The sequence below is a fragment of the Phyllostomus discolor genome, chromosome 3 (assembly GCF_004126475.2).
Source record: "Phyllostomus discolor isolate MPI-MPIP mPhyDis1 chromosome 3, mPhyDis1.pri.v3, whole genome shotgun sequence".
Classification (NCBI taxonomy): Eukaryota; Metazoa; Chordata; class Mammalia; order Chiroptera; family Phyllostomidae; genus Phyllostomus; species Phyllostomus discolor.
This window is the reverse complement of record NC_040905.2, coordinates 112,872,177-112,898,883: the sequence shown is the minus strand read 5'-3', so window position 1 is coordinate 112,898,883 and position 26,707 is coordinate 112,872,177. Positions and strand designations below refer to the sequence as shown.

The 26,707-nt window shown below is 42.0% G+C and overlaps 1 protein-coding gene across 7 annotated transcripts in view; it reads left to right on the top strand.

Annotated features, from left to right (window-relative positions):
• The window catches only part of CLUAP1 (clusterin associated protein 1), a 46,817-nt gene extending 24,392 nt beyond the window's left edge, over positions 1–22,425 (top strand). For 2 of the 7 annotated variants that reach the window (XM_036019973.1, XM_036019975.1), the window contains 8 exons: positions 4,583–4,716; positions 6,620–6,761; positions 8,802–8,874; positions 9,712–9,789; positions 15,549–15,656; positions 17,813–17,868; positions 18,140–18,196; positions 21,268–21,917. In XM_036019973.1, the coding sequence (XP_035875866.1) occupies positions 4,583–4,716; positions 6,620–6,761; positions 8,802–8,874; positions 9,712–9,789; positions 15,549–15,656; positions 17,813–17,868; positions 18,140–18,196; positions 21,268–21,414 (795 nt within the window). In that variant the 3' untranslated portion in view covers positions 21,415–21,917. Of the gene's footprint in view, positions 1–4,582; positions 4,717–6,619; positions 6,762–8,801; positions 8,875–9,711; positions 9,790–15,548; positions 15,657–17,812; positions 17,869–18,139; positions 18,197–21,267 lie in introns of all 7 variants that reach the window. The other 5 variants (XM_036019977.1, XM_028510594.2, XM_028510589.2 and 2 more) reach the window with 4 other exon arrangements.
• Positions 22,426–26,707: the final 4,282 nt, after the last annotated feature.

The following is a 26,707-nucleotide window of genomic DNA, read 5'->3' as shown; positions in this document are numbered from 1 at the left end:
GGGTGTTTCAGATGTACCTCCCATGTGAGCTGTGTGCACCCTCTTGTTGTAGTTGAGCTTTGATTGCTGTTGGCACGCCAGTGGAAGGAATTTACCCCCAGGCTGATTGGTGAGGACTGGCTACAACCACCATGAAGGATCTGCTGTGCAGTGGCTGATCCCACAGAGCAGGACGCATGTCAGTGGTGTTCTAGTACCTGCTGAGTTTGCCCCTTGAGTGTGTTGGTTGTAGGGGTGGTTGAGTGGTGGGTGCTTCAGCATGGTCTGAAACTGTCTACCAAGTGCAGTAGCACTGGGGTCTCCTGAATGGTGCAGGCCAATGTCAGCCAATGCCTGTGTCTGCCCAGTGTTCCTGCCATGACTACAGAGTGATCTGCAGATGACTGTTACTTATGCTGGCCTTGAAGGTGCCTGGGATAGGCCAAGCTATGAACGAAAGCTGGCCAAACCTGGTGCCAAACCTGGAGTCACTTAGCAAGAGATATGGGGTATGCCAAGGCCATATGCTGCTTGTTTGAGAGATTTTAGGAAAGTCCACAGCTTGAGACAAGATAGGCCATTTATATGGAAAAGCCACCGGAAGGGGCTTGGATGGGCTCATACATTGGGTGGGGTCAGGTCTCGGAATCACCAGGGTGGGGTAAGTAGTGTTAACCAGGTGATGGAGACTCAGATATAGTGCCTGCCTGCCAGCTTTGTTGGGGGGAAGAGCTTAGCAAAGGAACATGGCCTCTGCCAGCACTCCTGTCTGGGGGAAGGCTGCCCCTCCAGCCCCTCACCTTGATGCCAGATAATTCATTTCCTCCCTGTATGTCTCTAGGGTTTTCTGAGCTGCTGCCCCAGCACTGGAGCTGAGGGCAAGTGAGTCCAAGTAAGTTAGTATGTGGTTCCTTTAAGAGGAACACCTGGAATTCATGAAGTACTTTCTCACTCAGCCACAATCCTGGCTGGTTTTTACAGCCAGAAGTTATGGGGACTTCTCTTCCGATCACTCTAACTAGAATTCTGGACTGGGGAGACTGGGGGGCCCTAGTGTGGGATTAGGACCCCTCATTCTTCAATAAGGACCTGGGCAACCGAGATACCCTTCCCAATCTTTAACTGCTGACGTAGTGGTGGGACCAGCCCATTTCGCCTCTCTGCTCCTCCTCCTGTCTCAGTGTGGCTTCTTTATATCTGTAGGTATTGCAGTTTTCTGCAGCTTAATTTCAGGTGGTTCTTTTTTTAAGTATATTTTATTGATTATGCTATTACAGTTGTCCCATTTTTTTCTCCCTTTTATCATCCCCCTCTGCCCTGCAACTCCCTTCCTACAGCATGCTCCCCCCTCCTTAGTTCATGTTCATGGGTTGTACGTATAAATTCTTTGGCTTCATTTCCTATACTGTTATTAACCTCCCCCTGTCTATTTTGTACCTACTATTTATGCTTCTTATTCCCTGTACCTTCTCCCATATTCTCCCCCTTCCCTGCCCCACTGATAACCCTCTGTGTGATCTCCATTTTTGTGATGATGAAGTCCTTTAACTTAACCTTATCTGGGAAGCACTTTATCTGCCCTTCCATTCTAAATGATAGCTTTGCTGGATAGAGTAATCTTGGATGTAGGTCCTTGCCTTTCATGACTTTGAATACTTCTTTCTAGCCCTTTCTTGCCTGTAAGGTTTCTTTTGAGAAATCAGCTGATAGTCTGATGGGAACTCCTTTGTAGGTAACTGTCTCCTTTCCTGTTGCTGCTTTTAAGATTCTTTCCTTATCTTTAATCTTGGGTAATTTAATTATGATAGGTCTTGGAGTGTTTCTTCTTGGATCCAACTTCTTTGGGACTCCTAATCACCCTGGACTTGCAAGTCTAGTTCCTTTGCCAGATTAGGGAAGTTTTCCTTCATTATTTGTTCAGATAAATTTTCAACTTCTTGCTCTTCCTCTTCTCCTTCTGGCACCCCTATGATTCGGTTGTTGGAATGTTTAAAGTTGTCTCGGAGGTTCCTAAGCCTCTCCTTATTGTTTTGAATTCTTGTTTCTTCATTGTGTTCCAGTTGGATGTTTATTTCTTCCTTTTGTTCCAAATTGTTGATTTGAGACCCAGTTTCCTTCACTTCACTGTTGGTTCCCTGTGTATTTTCCTTTATTTCACTCTGTATAGCCTTCATTTCTTTATTTTGTGACTGAACTTACTCATTTTCTGTGAGCATCCTGATTACCAGTGTTGTGAACTCTGCATCTGATAGGTTGTCTATCTCCTTGTCACTTAGTTCTTTTTCTGGAGTTTTGATCTGTTCTTTCATTTGGATCACATCTCTTTATCTTGGTGCACCTGTTACGTAGCAAGGGACAGAGCCTTAGTTATTTGCCAGGGCGGGGCAATCCATTTTGCTGCATTGTGGTGCTTTATGAGGGGGAGGGCCAGAGGGGGAACAGTGCCGCTTGCTCTCTTGTTCAGCTCTCACCCCACTTTCCAGTCGCTTCTCTTATATCCCACAAGTGGATCATGCCCTTTCAGGTGCTGATTCCCGGGTGGGTGGGTTTGTGTACATTCTAGGACCCTGTAGGCCTCTCCAGTGGACTCTTCTATGAAACCAGAAGTTTCTTCCGCCACTGAAACCCCCACAGATTTATACAGCCAGAGGTTTTGAGGCTTTATTTCCCCATGCTGGAACTCTAGGTTGTGGGGTTTGCCTCACTCCCCAGTTGTTCCTCCCAGCTTATCTGCACGCAAATGTGGGATATCCTGGTCCAGCAGCTGGTACCTCACCCACCCAGTCCACCAGCCACTGCCTCTCCACACATCCTCTCCACCCTGGCTTCCCATCTCCACCCCTCCTACCAAGCTGGTTGAATGTTTTTTTCTTTAACTCCTTGGTTTTCAGACTGCCATGCAGTTCGATTTTCTGTCAGTTCTGGTTGTTTTTTGTTTTTAAATTGGTTGTTATCCTTCTTCTGGTTGTGCAAGGAAGTGAAGCATATCTACCTACGCCTCCATCTTGGCCAGAACTTCAGGTGGTTCTGAATGATGGTTGTTCTGCAGTTTAGTTGTAATTTTGATGTGGTTGTGGAAGGATTTGAGTCCTGCAGGTACCTGTGCCAACATCTTGACTGGAAGCTCTCTGCTGGTGTTTGTAAAGCACTTGCAGCAAATGGATGGTTAGTGATTTTACTTTATGAAAGCATCTTGAAAGTGGTTAGTTGTCTTTGACAAAAAATAATTGAACTGTAATTTCCTTATCAATAAAAAGTAGTTGCTTCCAAATACACACTCTCTGAGAGTCATAGAAAGTGGCTGGGCTTCTTATGTGATTTCTTTGTGTACCCTGTAGTGTTTTGGAGACTTAGAGGTAAACAGTCAGTAAATCATTATGGTGCACTACACATTTGTGAAGTAACCCCATCTCGACTAACAGGAACTTAAAGCAGAGTTGGAGAGTCCAAACTTGGAGATGCAGTTCCACACTCAGCTGGTTGCATTCCAGACATTATTCCTAATACAACAGATTGCAAGTCTGAGCCACAGGCCCCAATCTGGCCAGCTTCTCAGACAACACGTGTGTGAAGGCACACTGCGTTTCCTTGGACTACCTTTGCTTCAAGTGGACTTGCTCTTACAGGAGCTCAGGGAGGCCTGTGGTTCTCATCAGTGATCTCTCATCCCTTTCACTTTCTTATTCAGCCCTCTTTGCCGAGGGCCTCTGTCCCACTGCTGCCAGGCTCCATCCCAGAGTCTGATTGATACTGTATGAGATGGCCACATTCTGTTTGACTTCACAGAATGGCGTCTTTGTTTCTTGTAGTCTGTAGTGAAGGTTCAGTGGCCAGGAAGAGAGAAAAGGAAACTTCTCTCTCAATCCCAGCAGGCAGTGGGTTAGTACTGTGGCCAGCTGTTTCTTTCCCTGCTAAAGAAAGTCATATTTGTGTGTACATACAGGGATGGGCAAAACTAGGCAAGGACTCTGCACTGATGTGTGCTTGAGTATAGCAAGCAGATGACAAGAATGTGTAAATAATGAGGGCTGGCAATTGGAATGCTTAGCGAGATTGGACCTATGTGCACTGTGCCATTGTGACATTCTTTTGAGTTAATGAAGCTGTTGTGGTGATCACAACCCACATGCCTTTTTCCACACAAACAACCACAAACCTACTTTTGCCTACCCCGGTATATTCTAGAAGTCAGCTATTTGTAACTACAGGAGTAGCCTGACAAGATGTAAATAGAGGCAGACTAACACTTCAGAGTGATGTGTAACCAGTCTGAACAAACGAGCAGCACAGGAGATCTCGGGCCTCTCTCCACTCTGCTTAGGGCACTCTTCTTTTCATTTTCATTTGATTCCCTGGGAAAAAGCACCCTCTTCTCATGGGCGGGAGAGGGTAAATAATTTTGCGTAGGCCTGTGTGATGTTCCTCCCTGGGAACAGTTGGTTAAACAAGCAGTGACTTGAGGGGGAGTTTGCTCTTTGCCTACTTTCATTTTTGTTTATCACGATGTTACCGTGTTTGAGGGGTTGAGAAATTCCACCCTTCCAGTCATCAAGTTGGAGGTCCTTATTGGCACATTGTTCCATTCATTTTCTATTAAACGTAGGCACAGGTTCAGAAGACTAAAGACCTGCTGAATAACGTGGCCTCTGACGAAGCTAATTTAGAAGCCAAAATTGAAAAGCGGAAATTAGAACTGGAAAGAAACCGGAAGCGACTCCAGACTCTGCAGAGTGTCAGGTAGATAAGAACAACTAAAGAATGAATAGAAAGCTGTCTGTGTTAGTTCAAACGGACTGAGAGAATATATTGTCAGTGATATTAGCCCTTCAAGCAGTGGAAGAAGCTTTGCATAAGACTTCAGAATGTACGTGTGTTGCTTGTTCAAACAGTCGCACCACTAAACTCATTCTCTTTATTGCTTTCAATGTGTCTGGAAAACTGTTTAATTTTTGAACTTCCACTCAGCTTTTATAGCTTCTCGGAACTCAAGGAAAAGTAAGTAAATCCAGATGGTAAAAGTTGTACAAGACTTGGTCTCCTAAGATCTGGCCTTGCCATAAATTAGGTGGAAACAGAAACATATTTCTATTTCTTAGTTTAAATAGATGTTAGACTTTTATTTCCTCACCAGTAGTTCATCTTTCTTCTGGCTTTCCCTCACTGAAAGTATGTTTTCCAGGGAGTGCGGATAGATAGTGGTGCAAAACACCTTGTAGGTCACTGGAGCCTTTCAGTCGTGTTCCTCTTCTTGTCTTGGATCTCTCTCTCCTTCCCTCCTTTCCCCTACCTCCCCCTTCCCTCGTGTTCTGTACCCTCCTTCCTTTGCTGTTTTTTGTTGTCCTTTCTCTCATGCTGTAACTCTTTCTCCCTTTTCAGTCTCCTTTTATTTTTCTCTCTTTACTCTTTCCCCTGTCCAGCAGCTGTATGTCTTCTAAATGTATCTCGCTCTTTTGAAATACTGGTGACTGGCCCACAGTCTGGCTACTGTCGTGGGATCTGTGGGAGCACCCGGGGACAGCAGCCAGTTACTCAGGGAGCATCACGGCTTCCTCCCAGCCAAGGGACCACACCTCTGCCTCTAGAATCAGGGCCACCAGATAGATTTCTCTCATTAATGAGTTCTGCCATTCAAGTGTAAAATCATTTTTTGTTAAACCTCAAATCCTTTTAATAGAAAAGTTTCTGTGTTTTGCTTCAGTACAGAAGATTATAAAATTGTTTTTTAGTTTATCTGTTTATAGTTTTAAAAGAATAGAGTTTTCCCTTTTATTAAAAGAAAAAAGTAATTTAGCAAACCAGTTGAAATTGCTTTTTATGTTATGGTTTTGGCTTTCAATCTTACATTGTTTAAAAACTTAGCTTTAATTTGTAGCAACCTCTATTGCCCTTTGTAGGGAGCTGGTTAAATTTTGGAACATCCACACAGCAGAGTGTTGTGCCCAACTAACATAATGCGTACACTGATTGTGAGAGCTCTGTGTGGTATGTGCCAATTTTTAAATCCTTATTGAAATCTGTGGCATATTGAGTGAGAAAAAAGATTGCAGAACTTTGTTTAAGGCAGTGATTTCCAACCTTTTTCATCTCATGGCACAAATTAATTACTAAAATTCTGTGTCACACCAAAAACTATATTTTTTGCTAATCTGACAAAAATAGGTATAATTTCAATTCATTCACACTGAAAGGCTACTGTTGTGTTGACGGTTGTCACTTTTTATTTGACAATCTACGGGAAAAGATGTTGGTGCCATGACACACTGGTTGAAAATCACTGATTTAAGGTAATATACTTAATGTTTGTTAAAAAATGCATTTCTATATGTATATATATATATAGAAAAGTCTGGAAGGAAGTATGTCAAGTACTAAGTGCTTATACTTGGTAATGGGATTGTGAATAATTTTTACTTTATTCTTCATACTGTCAGCCATTATTTGAAGTTTTTACAAAAATCACATCTTTTAGATTAAAACATGTATTTCCATTTTGGGGAGAAGGAATAGAAAAGGGGAAATTAGCTTCAAGTAGTTAGAGTGAAGCACCTTCACCAGGATGGAATATGAAACTCTGAATACCAATTTCAAACTACTGTATATTGATTAATCTTCCACTTTTTATTTCTTTTGATCACTCTAGGCCAGCCTTTATGGACGAATATGAGAAGATTGAGGAAGAATTGCAAAAGCAGTATGACATTTATCTGGAAAAATTTCGAAATCTGGCTTATCTGGAGCAACAGCTTGAGGATCATCACAGGATGGAGCAAGAGAGGTTTGAGGTAAGTGTGTAACCAGTTCTTCTCCACAGACCGTTCCTTCTGGCGTGTTACTTTTTACCTATTGACAAGTCAATTTGAGAATATCATTGTAAAAAAAATCAATGAATGTTTGATATTAGTTTATCAAACTAATCTTTAATATTTGTTTTTAATCAGGGTTTGGTCCATAAGGACTCTAGACAGGGCTAACCTGTGACCTGTGCAGTCACACAGGACTTTGAGCTTAGGAGAATCTGTGCTTCCTTTAATGTTTTACTGTCACCATCTTGAAAGCTTTAATAATTTTTAAAAAGATTTTAGTTACTAATTTTAGAGAGGGGGAAGGGAGGGAAACATCAATCAATTGGCTCTTGTATGCCCCCAACTGGGGACCTGACCTGCATCCCAGGCGTGTGCCCTGACTGGAAATCCAACTAGCAACCTTTCGGTTCACAAGCCAGCGCTCAGTCCACTGAGCTACACCAGTCAGGGCTGAAATGCTTAATAATTTTCAAGTGCATTATATTTTGCTCTGAGTCCCACAAATTATGTAACTGTTTTTGAGTCTAAAACATGGTTAGTCAGTTCACTTAAGGATTTTTCAAGCCCTGGTTAATTGAATTACCTGAAATAGCTTATCAGAGAATGCATTGTAAAGAGGAATTGTAGTTTATTCATTTTTCTGGGAAATATGTATGGCCCTGAACCTGACCAGTTGTCTTCCAGGTTCCTTTCATCCCAGTGTTTAAGGCCATGTAGGAAGGAGTATTTCCGATCCCAGTGTGACTTGAGAAATACGGAATTCAGAGCAAAGAGAGTTGAATCAGGTTGCTCTCACTTTTCAAAATTGCCCTTATCCCTTAGGGATATTACTGTTTAAGCTAAGAATAGTCATGTAGAATCTATATTTATGGTGAAATCGGTCTACTCTCTTTCTTACACTGTCCCTGACAGCTTTGGGGATAAAGGTTATGCTAGCTTTTTTACAAAGCTGGGTGTTTGAATTAGATAATACTATTTTGCCATCCATGAGGGCTGACTGGGAGTAAATATCACATTCATGTGGACACATGTATCTTGATGAGTATCCTGTTGCCAAAATTACTGTATGGCAGAGGCAGACCTTGGAGGAACAGGGTATAGGACAGGCACATTTTGAGAGCAGTGGAGAGAGCCTGGAGTTCAGGACATTTTAAACATTGGGTGCCTGGGAAAGAACAATAAAGGGCCAGTGAAAATGAACTGACCATTTTATACTGTTGTCTGGGGCCACATCTGGGTTCAGAGAACACACCGAAGACCATGCCTCAGCCTGTGTATTCTTCCTTCCACAGGTACCCACCCTCTTTTTCTCCCATGGTCACACCTACTCTCTGTGCTGCTAATGCCTGATCCCTCAAAATATCTTGTGCATGAAACACAATGCTTTCTTTTTAATGTTTATAGCAACACAAATTTTTAAAGCCTAATTTCTTCTCCCATTTTCTGTTTTGACAGTAATCAGGGCCACATTTTATAACCTAACTGAAATGCTAGCTTTCTTTTTTTAATCCTCTAGGTAGTAAAACTGATATTTACTTCTTTTCCTGATCAGTCCCACCAGTTAGCATCTTTCAGGGCTGGAGTTGTACGGGACATAACAGTAATAAAACTCATGCTTTGTTCTTTTCAGAGCAAGAGGCCTATAGTGCCCATAGTTGATGCATCTGTATAGGCAAACACGATGAGTATTTCTGTATCATTCAGTTTTCTTTGGAGGCATTGAGGTATAGTGGGGGGAGCATGGACTGGGGGGCCAGTCAGGCTCATCTTGAGTCAGTTGTGTCCCTTCTGAGATCCTCCTTTTCCATAGGGTTGCTGGCCGATCATAGAGAGAGATGCTGTCAGGTTTCCCAACTATAGTAGTACCTCAGGCACTGTTAGTTCCCTTCCCATCCCTTTACTTCAGATTTTTTTTTCTGGTTCTATATCACAAACTCAGCAGTGCTTACTCAAATGGCAAAGAATAATAAAATGTCCAAGCAAGGGTCATCTCTTCTGTATCTTGTTCCTGTTCCACAGGAAGCTGAAAATACTCTTCGTCTGATGCAGAACAAGCTGAAGGAAGAAGAAAAGAGACTGCTCAAGAGTGGAAGTAAGGCTGTACTTTTTAAATAGCTGTGTTTATTCTGGAGTAGCATTTTTAGCATTGAAAATTTTATATGTATATTTTATTTTCAAAAGTCAGTTTTCTCTCAATTTTAATATCAGGTACCATTTTAATTCAGTCAAGAACTCAAGAGGCTAGATTAAATTACAGAGTATTTACAGCACATTTGGTTTTTATGCCGACTAAAATAGTGTTTTTCTCTGCTTAATGATAGTTGAATTATATATAACATATATAATTATAAAAGAAAATTTTGTCTTGGAGGTCTGTAGAGTTCCTTATTTTAGGGCAGACTGATGGAAAATGGGCACTGTAATGCAGTGCAAGTGAATAGGTCACTTACTGAAACCTAGTCCCTCCACCACACACGCCCATCTTCTGCAGAGCTATCACCTATAGAGAAGTAGGAGTTACTTACATATAAGATCTAGATTGTGGGAAAGAATTTCTTCATGACTGGTTAGCACACTTCATCCGTGAACTTCACTGAGGTGTGAAGTCAGCCCCAGGACTGTAGCAGCGTGTGATCTTCTTGCTGAATTGATGGCTTTGTCTCATAGAGTTACTTTTCCTTTTGCTCTTTTTTCATTATGATAGTTTTATTCTCCCCTGCTTGAAGGTAGTATGCGTGGGACACCAGGCATGCTCTCTCTTGTCTTTTCCCTTTGTACCTCTCTCCTTTTGTACTCGTTCTGTGCCTTTCCTGAATTTCACAAAACTCTGAAAGGAGAATAAGAACTGCTGGGAAATCCTCTTGGGGTAAGGTTAGGAAATTCCAAGGGCCTCTCTAGCCAAAGCAGCCCCTCGCCTTTATGGTTCCAGGTCAGCCAGGAGAGCCTGAAGCTGCCCTAAGTGATAAGCCTGCATGGAGTGTATACCCTCCTGGGAGGCCTGGCACAGGTAAGAGCTCTAGTTGGTTGGCTGCATCCTGCCCCGCCCCAGGCTAGTACGTTAAGTCCTTTCTCACTGACCTTGCTTTATTCTTCTGAACCCAGACTTTCACTTTATGATCCAGAGGTTTGGGATCTCATAAAGGAAAAAGATTCTTAGAAGGATGTGTGATTAAATTTTTTCAGAAGAATTTCCAGTTTAAACCAACTTAATAAAGGATAGCACTTAATTAGCTTGGAGTGAAGAGAGAAGTTAGGAAACTACTGGGTTGGCCAAAAAGCCTGTTTAGTTTTTTCAATAAAATAAAAGACACATTTTTCCTTTTCACCAATAACTTTACTGATTTGGATATTCTGAGTATGTTGGCTGTGTCCCTGTTGATTGTCCTCAGTTAATGTCTCTATTTGATTGCTGTCAACTTCAACTGGTCTACCTGACCGTGGAGCATCATCCACCAAGAAATCTCCAGCACAGAACTTCGTAAACCACTTTTGACACGTTCAATCAGTCACAGCACCTTCTCCATACACTGCACAAATATTTTTATTTTGGTTGTGTTTTTACCTTTCTTGAAATAATAAAGCATAATATACCAAAAATGTTGCATATTTTCTTCCATATTCAGTAGTAAAATGGCTACACAAAAATTCACCAATTTTAATACTTTTTTTAATGCACAGTGATATATCAGCTGTCATAATGCAGTCTAATAAAATCATTTCAAATGAGGTTGAAGACAAGTAAGCATTACTAGAGTCATTTTACAGAAAAAAAGAAACAAATGAACTTTTTGGCCAACCCAATATTTATAAAGGACCATTCTCATTTTTTCTCATCCTCACATTCTTAAGATGGACTCTTTTTCTTTACTTTTCTGCACATGTGAGAACATTGCCCAGAGTATTGGATCAGGGAGAATCAGGGAGATGTATAAAGGAAGACTGAATTTTTCTCCATCTGAGAAAGATTCCTCCAAACACAAAAATCTGATAGTACATAGACATAAATCAGGAGCAAGAATTAGTAAAGTCTAAGAGCTCGAAGAGATCATCTTGCTCAGGCCACTCTTCAGGCAGCTGACTCAGCATAGCAAAGCATTGTTAAGTATCTGTTCTGGGTGCTGAGGGTGCACGAGTGGACAAAAGAGAGGAATCCTTGCCCCAATCCATCTTGCATGCTAGCAACATGCTAACATGCTAGGGGATAAGTAATAAGCAGGCTATATGTGGAAGGTGAAAAATGTCATGGGGAGCAGGTAAGAGGGAGGAATGGGTAAGGTGTGACAGGATTGCAGTTTTAAATGGGGGTTAGGGTAGGCCTCACTGAGGAGTGCTGTTTCACTGAAGACTGAATCAGTAGAGCTGGGGAAAAGGAGATACCAGATAAGGAAAGCCCTAGAAAGACTGGGACCCAGAGCCTAGGTGAAGGCATGAGTTTCACTGAGGAAATGTGTGAACACCAAGGACTTAAATTCAGGCAAGTTAGAGTAGTTAGAAGGTATAATGTGTTCGAGGGGCTCATCCCTGATCGATGCCCTTTGTTAAGCAGGAGGTGGTCATCTTGGATTTGGTTTTGGTGGTCTAGAGCAAGGGACTTGAGGAAGAGAGAGTCTGAGTGATTAGAGATGGGAGAATGCCATAGGGCCCCAGAGATTAAAAAAGGCAATGTAATTTGTTCAGATACCGTGTAACAGAAGGGAAGGGCAACTTTTCATTTTTCCCACCATCTTTTTAAACCTTATTACTGGTGGTAAATTTATAACTGTAACTAACCCCAGTAGGATTCTTTACTGTATGTAGCATTAGGAACTTAGAGCCCTCCAAATTTATAAAATGGCCCAGAAATTTCTACAAATCACTTGAGTAACTGAATGATATTCCCAGACCCAATTCCTCTGTGCCTCTGTGTGTGTGTGTGTGTGTATGTGTGTGTGTGTGTGTGTGTAGAGGCTTCTCCACACCCAGCAATTTTTGGACACCAGCAAGGTGTCCAAGAATTCAGCTCAATTCTGACACTGGCTACCAAGAGAGCGAATCAGATTCCAGGGGTAAAGAAGGGGCTTAGTGCCACAAGATCACCCTCCACTTCAGATGCCGCATCGTTACTTGTGCTTCTGACTGGCTAGGAATCAGAGCTTCCTACAGCCCCCTCCGTGGGTTTGATTAATGTGCTGGAGAGGCTCACGGGAAAACCTGTTTACCCACTAGATTATGGATGCATTGCAAAGGATATTAAAAGGTGTGAATCAACAGCCAGTGAAGAGATACACAGGGCAAAGTCTCGAACAGGAGGTTCTGTCCTTTTTGACCTTGGGCAGCACATGGAAGCTCTCCAAAAAAGACCAACAGGATATATTCTCTTTGGGTTTTTACAGAGGCTTCATTGTGTAGTCATGATTGTCTACATCATTGGTGGCTGGCGATTGATTCAACCTCAAGCCCCTCTCCCTTCCCCAGAAATCAGGACTGAAAGTTCCAATTCTCTAACCGTTTGGTTGGTTCTTACCAGCAGCCAGGCTCCGAGATCCAAAAGTCGCCTCATTAGCGTAACAAGAGAGACCATTGTTGTTCCCATCATCTTAAAAAGTCCTTAGGGTTTGAGAGCTCTGTGCCAGAAACAGGGATGGAGACCAAATGTACATTTCTTACTATAAATCACAGTGTCACAACAGCCTGGCTGTGATTCTGTTTTTATGGTGTAATGGAGAACAGATGTTTGTACATTTAATGTATACAGGGTCAGGCAAAAGTGGGTGTACAGTTGTGAATACTCAAAACAGAGTTTATTCTTGTGTTATTATGTATTAATTATTGCATTATTTTCCATATGAACAGCTGTAAACCTACTTTTGCTCCAGACTGTATTCACTGCATGCCTGCAGTGTGTCAAGCCCTGTGCCAGCCCACAGTGATGGACGAGGCACTTGGGCAACCCTGAGTCTAGGACTGCACTTACCCACTACCTCGCTGTCAGCACGTGTGGTCTTGAGCACTTGAAATGTGACTAGTCCGAATTGAGGTGTGCTGTTTGTGGAGAGTATACACCAGATTTTGGAGACTTAGTATGAAAGAAAAGTAAAATGACTCTTTAATAATTTTTTACATTGGTTACGTATTGAAGTGACATTTTAGATATAGTGGATCAAATAAAACATTGAAATTAACTCACCGGTTTCTTTTTACTTGACTGTAGTTACGAGAAAGTTTAAAATTAAATCTATTGCTGGCATTATATCTCTGTTGGACAGTGCTGATCTAAAAGGAGAAACTTAAAAAGAAACTGCCTGTAGTTTAAGTGGTGTAAAGTGGTATCTCATTGTGGTTTTGATTTGAATTTCTCTTGATAGCTAATGAACTGGAACATCTTTTCATGTGCTTGTTGGCTGTTTTTGTGTCTTCTTGGGAGAGATATCCAAGTTCTTTGCATATTTTTTAAATTGGGTTGTCTTTTTATTGAGTTGTAGAAGTTCTTTATATATTCTGGGCACTAGAATATATAAAGTATTTTATAAATGATTTAAGTGATTTGAAAATATTTTCTGATTCTTTAGGCTGTGTTTTCACTTTTTTCATGTTCTTTGCTGTACAAAGTTTTAATGAAGTCTAATTTGTCCATTTTGGGTGGGGGTTGCTTATGCTTTTAGTGTCATATCTGAGTGAGAAGTCCCTGCCTGATTCAGGGTCACCAAGATTGACTCCTGTGTTTTCTTTTAGGAGTTTTATAGTATAACTATTATATTTAGGTTTCTGATCCATATTAAGTTAATTTTTATTTATGATGTGAGGTAAGGATCCAACTTCATTCTTTTGCATGTGGCTATCCAGTTGTCCCAGCACCATTTGTTGGAAAGACTATTCTTTCCCAATTGAATTTTACCAGCACCATTGTCTACTGTATGTAACTTTAGCATGTCACTGACAGTTCCGGGATTTCAGTGTCAGCGTGCATTTATTTACCTATGGTGTTGGCCAAAAAGTTTGTGGGGGTTTTTTTTGTTTGTTTTCTAAAGTAAAAGACATATTTTTCATTTTCACCAACAACTTTATTGATTTGGATATTCTGAGTATATTGGCTATCTACTACATGTATAATGTTGATTCTTCTCAATAGTGTCTTCATTTGATCTCTGTCAACTTCAACTGCTCTACCCAGACATTGACCAGTGAGAAATCTCCAGCACAAAACTTTGCAAACCAACTTGACACATTCAATCAGTCACAGCACCTTTTCTATACACTGCACAAATCTTTTTTGCATTTGAGTTTTTACCTTTCTTGAAATAATAAAGCATAATATGCCAAAAATGTTGCATTTTTCTTCCATCTTCAATATTAAAATGGCTACATGAAAATTCACCAATTTTGATATTTTTTTAAATGCACACTGATATGACAGCTGTCATAATACAATCTAACAAAATTGCTTTGAATGGAGTTAAAGACAGCTAAGAGCTACCAGAGGCATCTCACGGGGAAAAAAAAAACACACTTTTTGGCCAACACAATACTTAGTCCTCAGTGTATTGCTTTTGAGTTGTCAGAAGAAATCATGCTGAGCCTGAGATATCTGTATTAATATAGTTTTGAAATTCATGATATCATTTGATTTATGTTGCATTTGTTATGGACTTAATGTCATAATTTTCCTGGGTGAAGTAAAAAGTGAACTAAGCTAAACAGTGATTTTATTTTATAGTCATTAACTTGCATTAATATTTAATCATATTCTCTATAAGGCCTTTTGTATGGTGGTAATTTTCAGATCAAATGTGTTGAAGTCTTGCAAGATTCTGCTGTTGACACTCTCCAGCTCCCAGGTTTGCCCTCTGTGCTGTGGAGCACAGCTCTTCTCTCCGTGGCTAAAGAAAGCAGAAAACTTTCACTCAGTACCCAGCCAGAGGCAGCCACCATTTCATTACCCTCTTATATCAGGGCCTAAGTAAAGCCTTTTTGTAGATGAACACTTACTATACTGCCAAACTGATTTAAAGTTAGTAATCAGAGCAGCAACTGCAAACTCTTCCAGTTCCATCTTTAAAACCTGTGTCTCTCCCTGGGTGCAGCAGAGTAGTGAGGGACTGGGTGGTGAACACTTTCTCCCCACTGTGGAAATTCTCATTCCATAGGTTTCCATTAGGAAATGTTCAGCCTGCACAAAACTCCGGAAGAGTGTTTAAGAGATTAATGTAAAAGGCCATGATATTGAGAATGGCCTTTCTTTATAATGGAATTTTCTCCAGTAAAGAATATTGTGAGCACCAGTTTTCCTTGCCAGTCACTAGGTCACCATATTTCTCATGCCAGCCCTGCTCAGGCCGTTGTTAGCCTGGTCTTCTTCTTGCCTCCAGTCTTGTTTCGGGGCAGTCGCTGTCATTTTTGTTATCCTCAAGGAGCTTGAGTTCTGGTAACACAGCCTAAAGACTGAAAAAGAGAGTTTTTTCCGCTCCAACTACACTGACAACTGGCTATTCAATTGTTTAGTTTCACATACTGGAATAGTGATTCATTCTAATATATCTGACCTGCTTATTTCTAGCATTGGAAAATTGTTTTTTTAAAAAAAACAGCCTATCATCTGCATTAACTCTTCCCTAAGTGTCTACAAGCAAATCCTGAGAGTCTCATAAAATCTAATGCGTTAAAAGAAAGGCTCAGAAGTACAGCTGCCTTGCACAACAGCCTTGCTGGACAGAGGCTGCTTCAGAAGTAATGATGGATCTACTCCCCCATCCCCCCCTTTTTTTTTTGGCTTATTTGTGTTCCTACCAGGTAATAACGACTCGGACATCGACATCCAGGATGACGATGAATCTGACAGTGAATTGGAAGAGAGGCGGCTGTCCAAGCCTCGGACAGCCATGGAGGTGCTCATGCAAGGTACGATGGCTTCCTCCACTGGCCGTCCTCCCTGTGTCTGTCACAGAACACAATGGTCAGGATTGGGTCAGAGCTGCTTGGTACTGAGGCTGTAAGCACACTGTGGGTGGCCCTGCTCTGGGGTTTATCCTGCCCTGTTGTTTGTCAGGGTTCAGCTCTTAAACTGCTCATTGGTCATCTTTGCCACTAATGCTCTTACATGTGGTTCCAAGAATGGCTGATTCTTATTTGTGGCTTGGTGTTTCTCAGAATTCACAAGAACACACTGCTGTTGCCACTGAGCTGTATTCTGTCCTTTTTATGTCCAAAACTGCTGTCAGAGCAGTTATATACCGTATGGTCAGAGAATTAATGTACAAAGAAGGGACTTCCTCAGGCATCTCTGCCTTTTAAAAATGTTCTAATTTTTACTTTTTCACTACAACAGATTCAAGCGATAAAATGTGTGGAGCAGATCTGGGTGGGGATTTGCTCATGTCCCGCTCCCCACCCAGAGGGCTCATGGCCAGTGGCCTAAGAGTATGTCTTTCCAAATTGCTCTTACACACACACATACTCAAACATGGACACAGAGATCACCTGAGACGTTTTTTAACCTGAATGGGACCAGACTATGTATATGGTTCTGCAATCAGTTTTGTATTTTATTTTTATTTTTATTTTTAGAGAGGAAAAGGGAAAGAGAAAGAGAGGGAGAGAAACATCAATGTGCAGTTGCTTCTTATGCACCCCTGCTGGGGACCTGACCTGCAACCCAGGCATGTGCCCTGACTGGGAATTGAACCAGTGACCCTTTGGTTTGCAGGCTGGCACTCAATCCACTGGGCCACACCAGCCAGGGACACAATCTGCTTTTCTTAAAAAATTAAATATATTGCAGCCCTGGCTGGCGTAGCTCAGTGGATTGAGCGCGGGCTGGGAACCAAAGTGTCCCAGGTTCGATTCCCAGCCAGGGTACATTCCTGGGTTGCAGGCCATAACCCCCAGCAACCACACATTGATGTTTCTCTCTCTCTCTATCTCCCTTCCTTCCCTCTCTTAAATAAATAAATAAATAAAATATTTTTAAAAAAAAATTAAATATATTGCCCTGGCTGGTGTGGCCCAATGGATTGAGTTTTTATGTACATAAGTAGTAAATCATCTTCCTTTGATCATTTCATATTAACTTTTGTTGCTAACTGCTTTCTCTTATTCTAGGTCTGCCTATTTTTATTTATTACATTTCACCTTTTTATAGGATAGTCAGATACTCTGATTTTCTTTTCCTTTTATTTTTTAACAGCTTCATGACATCAATAGAAGTTAGAGGTTATGACTCCCATTCTACATATGGGAGTCAGGGCTCTGAAAATGTATGTGGTTAGTTCAGTGGAACCCAGTAAAGGCGCCAGTGCTCCTAAATTCTCCTGCTGACCACTCGCTCAGGAGTGAAACAACACAAGATCTGCATTTTATCTGACCCAAGGAAAAGTTTTCATAAGTAGATCTTAGTGGTCGCATCCAGGCCCATCCTGAGCTAGCTCCTCACTGAGCTGCCCTCCTTGCCTTTCTCCTGAGGCCTGGACCTCACGACAGATGTTCCTCTCTCAGCCTTCAGGTGTGAGAGCAGTTGTCTTCTTCCACTCAGTGAAGGGCGCCTACTGAGTTTTTGCAGGAGTCACATCTGGACAACATTGACTTTCAAAGGACGGATGGAGAATCACTTGGATAATAATGACATTTGGAAGATGAGCTAATTGTGATATTTAAATGTTTTTCTTTTTGAAATTCAGACATAGAGCTAAGTACAGGTGACATGGGTCCATAAAGGGAGAATATATTTCTTTTCTCAACCGATAGCATACCTGTTCCACTGGGTAGTCACTAACAATGGGATTCAATGATTTTTCCTTAAGACATTTATAGGATGCACCCATATTTTTCTGATTTATGTTTCATTCTTACATTTTACTGCCCTTTCCCTTGTTTCACTGTGGAAATACAAAAAGTCCATTACCATTTGTCAGCAGTTCTGATTAGTTGGATGCTACTTGAGTAAATTTTTTATGATTCTTCTTTTTCCCAATTTTCTAAAGGAAAGCAAATGTTGAATGCCAGTTTATGCCTCACTGTACAAGGTTTTTGCGATGTCTTCATGTTTTTATTCTCTCCAGGAAGACCTAACAAAAGCATCGTGGGCACAATGCAAGGTGGAGACTCTGATGATGATGTGAGTGCTGACCAGCTTCCGTCAGCAGTTGTATTCTTTCTGGTCTGGGTCTGGCCTCAGTGACTAGATTAGCCAGGAACCAAGCATCTGAGCAGTGTAGTGTGAGGTGTGGCTTCTCGGCCAGGCTTGTCCCTGGATTTGTGGCGAAGTTTGGCCTCCCACGGAGCTGGACTCTATTCTTTGCTTGTTGATGGCTCATTTCTTTTCAAATGAACCTGCTTGCCCTACTTTTTTTTCCTTCTTATTTTCTGTCTACTCTCACTTTCCAAAGATGGAAGGACCACCAACTCTGTTAGGTAAAGGCAAGACCTCCAGCTCCAAGAAGCAGGTTGGTTTTCTTTTTCACCTCATCCATTTGTGCGTGTGTGTGTGCGTGCACTTGCTCAAGGCCAGCAGAAAGCCTTCCCCAAGAATGATGCTTCTGTCTCTGGGGCAAAAAGCCACTCAAAATGGGCCCAGCAGTGAATGGTGAAATTCCCTAAAGGGGCCTGTGCTAAGGAGGAGGAATGAGGGCTGAGCCAAGAGACAAGAAATCTTGTGGCTGGGGAGTCATCTGGCCCTCACACCGTAACCTAGAAAGGAAGGGATACTGCTGAGGGCCCGGGGTCAAGACTAGCCCTCTCTTCACCTCCATTCTGGGGAGGAAACATGAAAAGGAGGATCTCCTGAGACCAAGGCCTTGGAGAGGCTGGGCAAAGGGCTGCAGCACCTTGAACATTATTAAGTGGATAACTGACTGAGATGTGAACCAGAATGGGGAAACAAGGGGTACCTGCTGGAGCCCAGCTGTTGGGTCTCTTCCATCCATCACTCTGGGCCTGCCTTCTTCGTTGCAGTCCCTGGCAGTACTGTGAGTCCCAAGAGGCAAAGAGTGACTAGATTGATCCCAGGCACAGACCTGTCCAACAAGTTGAATGCCACATGTGTCTGGAGTGTGGCACTAGTAGCTACACAGAGACGGGTATAGGCCTTATGTTCTTGTGCAAAAGGTCCATTTACTTATGACCAGCAGTGCGTACTGTCACAGACATTCACAGGAGAGAGAGGTCATTCAGGTGTGCTGGGCAAGATGCACTGAGAAGATAAAGCCTTAAACACACAGAAGGCGGTCTTTAGTAAAACAGAGAAACCACCTCAGAAATTTTAACAAGGTAGGGGGTGGATGGTTAAACAACTTCTGTCTGTCTAGCTTACTCATCCAAGACAGAAATAAGGAAAGTCTGGTGTGGGAGCTGCCTTGAGAGCCCTGGCTCGCCTCTTTTCTTATGATTTGCTTGATCATTTGTATAGCTTTCTACTTTTCAGAACATAGGCACTATTGTAGCTTAAATTGGTTCTGCGTTGCATCTGTTGATGCATGTTTATTTTAGGAAGGCTGTTTTCATGTACCACCCCATAAGCGTGGGAGTTTGTCCTTCATGTAGTCACTCAGTCACTAGACAGATGGTTTTTGAGTGCCTGATATGTGCCTGCCACTATTATGGACTGTGAGGAATACAGTGAATAGAAACAAGGTTCCTAACTTTATTAAGCTTATGGTCTAGCAGTAGTGAGGCAGGTCCATCAGGGCTCATAGGGGTAAGAAGAAAAATAAAGCAGGTTTTGGAACAGAGTGACAGGGATGAGGAATGTCTTTTGATTGATCAGGGAAGACCTCTCTGATAAGGTGACATTTGGTCAGAGGCCTGAATGGAAGGAGGGACACGGTGCTAGGGAGAGGCATTCTAGTCACAGGAAATGTGGTTTTTGCATTCGAGGCTCAGAGGTGACGGTGTGACCAGAATGGAGTGAATTGGGGGCAGGAACAGCAGGAGAGGCAGCAGGGGCTGTATAGAGCTTTGCAGAATGTGGCAAGAACTTGACATTTTCTCTGAGTACAATGGCAAGGTGCAGAATCCTGAGCCCAGGAGTGCCAAGAGCTGACTCACATTTGAGAGCACAGAGAAGAGGCATTTGCAATAGTGTGTAGAGATGATGGTGGTGGTAGCTTAGCCTTGGGTGGTAGCAGTGAGGTATTGAGAAGTGGTCAGATTCTGAACATGTTTCAAAAGTAAGCCATCAGGTTTTGTTGATTGGACACGGGGTGTTAAAGAAAATGAAGGATGTCTTGGTTGTGGCATAATTGTCCAAAAGCACAGTTTTCATCTCCTGAGCTGGGGTGGACCTGAGGAAGGGGCTTGGAGTACAGATTGAGAGTTTAGTTCTTGGATATTCTTAGTGTGAGGTGCCCTGCTAGGTGTCTACATGCTGATGCTGAGTTGAAATTCAACTCGGGAGTTCAAAGTCAGGTCTAGGTGGTCTTTAAGCATGAGGGTACGTGTGATTGCTTGGGGGAAAGAGAAGAAAGAGAAGAGAGGAGGCCCACAGACCTGAGTTGACTCCATAGTGTGGAGGTCAGGGAGATGGATAGGGTTGGGCAAGCGACACAGGACACAGGAGTAAGATGGGATGGGAACCCAAAGAGAAGGGTGCTCTGGAGGACAGAAGAGTGGATGCCAGGGAAGAAGGAGCCCGTAGGTAAACAGGAGGACGGAGAGTTACCCCATGGGAATTGAATGTGTTAAATGTGTCAATCTTGACAAGAGCGGATTGGAGGGGTTGGTGGGGTGAGAGCCTAACTAGAGTGTGCTTAAGAGGCAGCGAGAGGGGACACGTAGGGACAGTGAGTTCAAAATTCATTCAAGGAGTTTTGTTGTGAGGGAAATAGAGAAACAGGGCAGAGTAGCTGGAGAGGAATATAGGATTAAATTTTGAGAGTTGTTTTTTTTTTTTTTTTTTAGAAGGAAATTACAGTATGTCAGTGTGTGTGCTAGTGGGAGTGATTGAGATAGAGTGAACAACCATCCTGGTTTACATGGGATATAGGACTTGAAGTTTTAAAATCTGGCTGAATTGGTCACCCTAGATCTAGATGATGGAGGAAAGCATTTCTTAAGTTTTGCTCCTTATGCTCATTTTCTGTGTGGCTTTCCATCCCCAGTCTTCAAAAGCAAAATAAGCTCTCCTTTCCTCTCTCCAAGTCCCCACTGTCCCTACTACCCAGTGGTGGGTCTCTGCGCCACCACGAGCAAAGCAGCATCCAGCAAGCCTTGGTGCAGGCGTGGTGGTCCTGAGACATCTGTGGGAAGGCAACCCCTGTGGCACCAACCTTGGATTGCATGTTGGTATTTGAGGGTTAGCAGTTAGATGATATCATGATCTCTGTATTTCAGCCAGCAATATCTAGATGTTTGGTCCATTTTTATGTCCCCACAGCCTGACTGCTTCTCTGCCAAGCCCTTCCTTCACATGGGGGTGTTGCTAGTTATTGAGCTAGTAAAAAAGTGAGGTAGGGTCTTGCTGATAAGGTGTCAGAAATGAGATGGGCCCTCAGTTGCATTTGTTGTCTTTTTCCTATAGGAAGACTCAGAGGACAGTGAAATTGACATGGAAGATGATGAAGAAGATGAAGATTTGGAAGACGAGAGCATTGCTCTTTCCCCAGCTAAACCTACTCGAAGGGTCCGGAAACCTGAGCCCCTGGAAGAGAGTGACAATGACTTCTGACCTTCTTATAAGGGACCCATGCAGATTAAAACCCTCAGACTGGTAGGTAAATGGCAATGTAGAAGTTTAGGAAGGACACATATTTTGTTCTCCAGGCCAGTTGGACTGACTGTTAATGAAGTATTACCTATTTTTGCTTTAGCCTACTATTTTCATGGAGTGTAACTCCATGAAATTTAAACAATTTGTTTAAATTAGGGTCAGAACAAACCTTAAAGATTATTTTTTGCCTTATTTATGTGCTAAAACTTGGGAAATGCATGTGTTCTTAGTGAGTCACACCCACAGGACAAAAACTCAAGGAGAAGTTTCTATGTCAGTGAGGCAGACCTGGGACTGGGCAGCGCACAGGGACTCGTTTCAGGAGTAGTGGCAGACCAGTAATCACTTGTACAGTTTAGAGGCTGTTATTTTAGCCCCTATTTCATTTTATAGTTTTATTTTTCCTTCTGCATGCTTACAATACCAAGCTTTAAATTTTACTAAAATTTTCTGAATGAAAGTTAGCTAAATAAGATGAAAACCAAGTTTTCTTGATAATCAGGCAACAGAAAAATGCTCCTGGTTACAAAGTCTCCATTTTCTCTCAGAAGGCTAACATTCCTCCTTAGGAAAGCAAATTAAGGAAAAACTGTTAGTACAGATTTGTGTTTCTAACTTAAAAAATAAACCAGAATTGAATTATGTGGAGAACACTAGAATTTCCCTACTATGAAAAGAAAAGTTATAGGTGGCATTGTGTTTTTTGTTTTTGTTTGTTTTTTGGAAAGCACAGAACAGTTTTTATTTGTTTTTCTTTTTTTTACATTAAAAAAATAGTCTTTATTATATTTTTCCATTACCATTTAGTCCCCTTATACTCCTCTCCCCTCAGCAGTCACCACACTGTTGTCCATGCCCACGTCCTTCATTCGTTTTTCAGTTATAAAGTCAGAAGACTTCTGAAGTGACTTTTCTTAATAAATGTATTTAATAGCATATTTTTACATTATTAAATGTTTTACTTGAAAATATAATTTTGTTTATTTGCACCAATAATACTCGACAAAAGTTCACAGATTAATATGGTACCTGTCAATTTTAGACTATGTGACAGTTATGTCATATTTGTTTTTTTGTCTTATCTTTTCTTAATTTTATGTATAAGATTACCCCTTTTTTTAAACATTTAGCATTCAGTTAATTGTTGGGAACCACCCTGACTGGTATCAGAAGCTGAAACCCCCGCCTAGGCTAAGGCTAAGGGAACACCCTTGGAACCGTAAGCCAGCAAGAGACAAAAGCTTATCTCCCTGGCAGGAATGCTGCTTCTGCTGCTTTATTCATAACTGAGCCCCAAAAAGCTTGGTCAGTTAGCCACAGACGGGTAAGATTCCCCATGGGGGGAACGACCTAAGCCAGGCACGATCACTTTGGGAGGCCCCCCAAAAGAAGGACTTGGGGGGCTACAGCAAAAGAGGGTGACGGACCCTGGCTCCTCGGCTTTGACATAGCCTGAGTTATCATCTGGGAGAAAATCTCCTTATTGCCTTAGTTCCCGTGCTAAGCCTGAAACAATGACAGGGTGGTGCAGCTCTGTGCTGAAAAGAGCAGATTTCCCAGGTAATCAGGCCTAAGAAAGAACATGTAAATTACTGTGAAACCTTCTTTGTTTAGAATGCTCTCAGTTGAATGAGAGGGGTCCAAGGAGGAAGTTTGTTCCTCAGTCTTACAGCTCTTTGACCCTGACTCAAAATAGACCAGCAGAGTTCCTTGTTTTCTATGGTTCCTTACTTCCCCCTAATGAGTACTGTACTTTACCTGAATTATTATGCAAAATGAGCCCAATAAAAGCAGGTAAGGACGGTAAATCAGGGCCCTCCCCACTGGGGGGGGGGGTGGCCATTTCTGTCCCTACTTCCCCACAGAAACTAGTCTTGTCTCTGTGCATGTGTTTTTTCTCGCGTGTTTTTCGGCGAGCCATCCACAGCGTTCCGTGGTCACTGCTGGCTGGTGACCCACGCGCAACAGTTAATCCCTCAGTAATTTGGAATATGCCATTTTTGAAACAGTAAGCTAAATGGGGAAATAGATGTGTTGGGAGCCATGATAATCATCTCAAAAGCCATGGCTTCCTAAAGTGCAAAAGACGGGAGGACTTCCGATCAACATGGAGGCGTAGGTAAACGTGCTCGCCTACTTGTACAACCACAGAAAGAATTACAATTAAACCTCAAAACAAATAACACCCAGAACCATCGGAAAATTGAGCTGTATAGAAGTCCGACAACCAAAGATTTAAAGAAGTCACATTCACCCAGATGGGTAAGAGGGGCAGAGACATGGAGACACAGTGTGGCATGGAGAGGCAGCAGTGGTAGAAGGGGCAGTCTCACATTCACATGTGATGGATTAAAATTGGTGGGGGATACCTTGGGAAGAAGAGATCCCAGTCACAGGCCAGACTGCACAGCCCAGGGTTCCAGCGCTAGGAAGATAATCCCCATAACTTCTGGCTGTAAAAACCAGTGGGGGGTTGGGTGGCAGAAGAAACTGCCAGATTTTCAGGAGACTGCTTAGAGGGCCTGCACAGACTTAGAACATACACAGACCCACCCCCTCTGGGATTCAGCACCAGGGCAACAGCTGGAAAGGCAGCAGTCGCATGGGGGAAGTGAAGTGACTGGAAGCAGGGCAAGTGCTGGGCAAACCTCCCAAAGCCAGGAAGTGGCATTGCTCCCTCTCTGAGGCTTCCCCTCACACCAAGCTACAAAGTGATGCAGTAAGTTCCCTGCCCTGGTGATTACCTGACGCTTTGCCCCACACAGTTTACAGGTGCCTTTTCTACAGCAGACCACACTACTGCGACAGGGAGTCAAAGCAGCTCTACCTAATACACAGAAACAAACAGGGAAGCTGCCAAATTGTGACAAAGAAATATGGCCCAAATGAAAGAACAGGAAAAAAAAAAACAGAAAAGAATTAAATGAAACAGAGATAACCAGTCTATTAGATGCAGAGTTCAAAACACTGGTAATGAGGATGCTTAAAGAACTCATTGAGTACAGCAACAAAATAAAAAAGACCCAGGAAAAAATGAAGGTTACACTAAGTGAAATAAAGAAAAATCTACAGGGAACCAACAGTTGAGGGAGTGAAGATGGGATTCAGATAAATTATATGGAACATCGGGAAGAAATAAGCATTCAACTACAACAGCAAGAAGAATAGAATGGAAATGATAAGAATAGAATAGGAAATAGAGAAGCCAAAGAACTTATGTGCACCACTCATGGATATGAACTAAGGTGGGGTTTGCTAGAGGGAATGGGGGTACTGGGTAGTGGGGCAAAAGGAAAAATCAGGGCAAATGTAATAATATATAATCAATAAAAATATTTTTAAGGAAATATATCACATCACAAAATAAAGTGCAAGAGTCACTGAATGTTCTTCGATGTTAGTAGCTTTGGTTCACCTGAGTCTAACCTGACTTACTTAAAAAAAAACAAAACAAAAAAAAACTTAGCCCTGGCTGGCATAGCTCAGTGGATTGAGCGCAGGCTGCAAACCAAAGCATCGCAGGTTTGCTTCCCAGTCAGGGCACATGCCTGGGTTACAGGCCACGGCCCCCAGCAACCGCACATTGATGTTTCTCTCTCTCTTTCTTCCTCCCTTCCCTCTCTAAAAATAAATAAATAAAATCTTAAAAAAACAAAACTAAACTAAATGTGTTTCTGTTTTCCTTATGTGATGCTTTCTTCTAATGGGCATAGCATGGGAGTCCTAACCCAAGCTACAGGTAAAATGTATGGAGATAGAGGCAACAGCTCTAATGGGTGATTTATTCTTGTACCTGCTTCTTGGTTGTCTTTGGTGCCTTAGTTAATTGACTTTGTGTGGTCTCATCATGGTGTGGCACTTCCTTACCTCAGTCGCTTTTGTCAACAAGGAGCTGCAAGTACTCGATCATAGTTACTAATGTATTTTTGTAACTGTAATGGATCCAGGAGTCAAATATTTATGACCAGGTGTCATTTGGTTTTAGCCAAACAGCAGAGCACAGACTCAGGCTCCAAAGAAGACTGAGTGATTAGGTCCATAGAAAACTAGAGTTTAGGTCATTGCTGAGGTTTTTTGTTTGTTTATTGTTTTTACTGTGTAATTAAAGGATCTCTTAAAATGCTTCAAAATATGTGTATTGACAGAAAATATAAATTTTTAAGTCCTCAATTTTTATTGGTGGTAGCCATGAAGAACAAAGTCCACAAACTTCCAATAGGAAGTCTGAAGAACTGTTTCCCTTTCAGCTAGAACAGGAAGGAGGAATAAATGTAAAATGTCTTTCATTAGCATTTTAAACTATAGTATCAATATCAAACGTCTTAAGGCACAGGTGGCAAACACAAGGCCCGTGGGCTGAATCCGGCCCTCCACCTTGTTTCATCTGGCCCAGCACCTTGTTTCTACCCAGTGGCAGCGCCAAGCTCCTTGCCCCTAGGTAAGGAGTACTTACATTTATACAGTCCTAAAGTTACATTCAGCCCTTTGCAAGGCTGATATGGCCCCCAGTGAAAGTGAGTTTGATACCCGTCTTAAGAGAAGATGTATCCCTTTAGGTTAGCAATATACTACATAAATATCACAGCTGTTAGATTGGTTCAGGGAACTCTTGGGTTCCAGAATGCAGGACTGGTTGAACCGGAAGGGAACTAAAAGGTTCTACTGCCTACTCAGAGCAGAAGTCCTTCCAATAAAGATGTGACTGGAGGTGTATCATTAGAGAAAAATGGAACTGATGGAATAACCAATGTGTCTATGAGAGATAGTATTCAGATTTTACACTTCTTTTGGACAGTTTGGAAAAGAAGCATAGTGACATAGAAAATTAAGTAAATTTTTAAAATAATACAACTGTTAATTTTTTTTAAATTATTGATTTCAGAGAGGGAGAGACAGAGAAACATCAATTTGTGGTTCCACTTATTTATGCATTCATTGGTTGATTCTTATATGTGCCCTGACTGGGGATCAAACCCACAACCTTGGTGAACTGGGATGGTGTTCCAACCAACTGAGCTACCCGGTCAGGGCCACAACTGTTAATTCTAGAAAGAAGAATTATATAGGGAGAAAGTGATCCATACTCATAAAGTCGTAAGATAAACACTAAATAATGATTCAACCCAAAATCATACTGTAACTATGTTGGAGGGAGGAAGACACAAAAAGTGGGGACATAAAGTGACACACAGTCACACACAAGTGCCATTTATTTCTCATAATGTTTTTCAAATAGAAAGTCAATAGATGC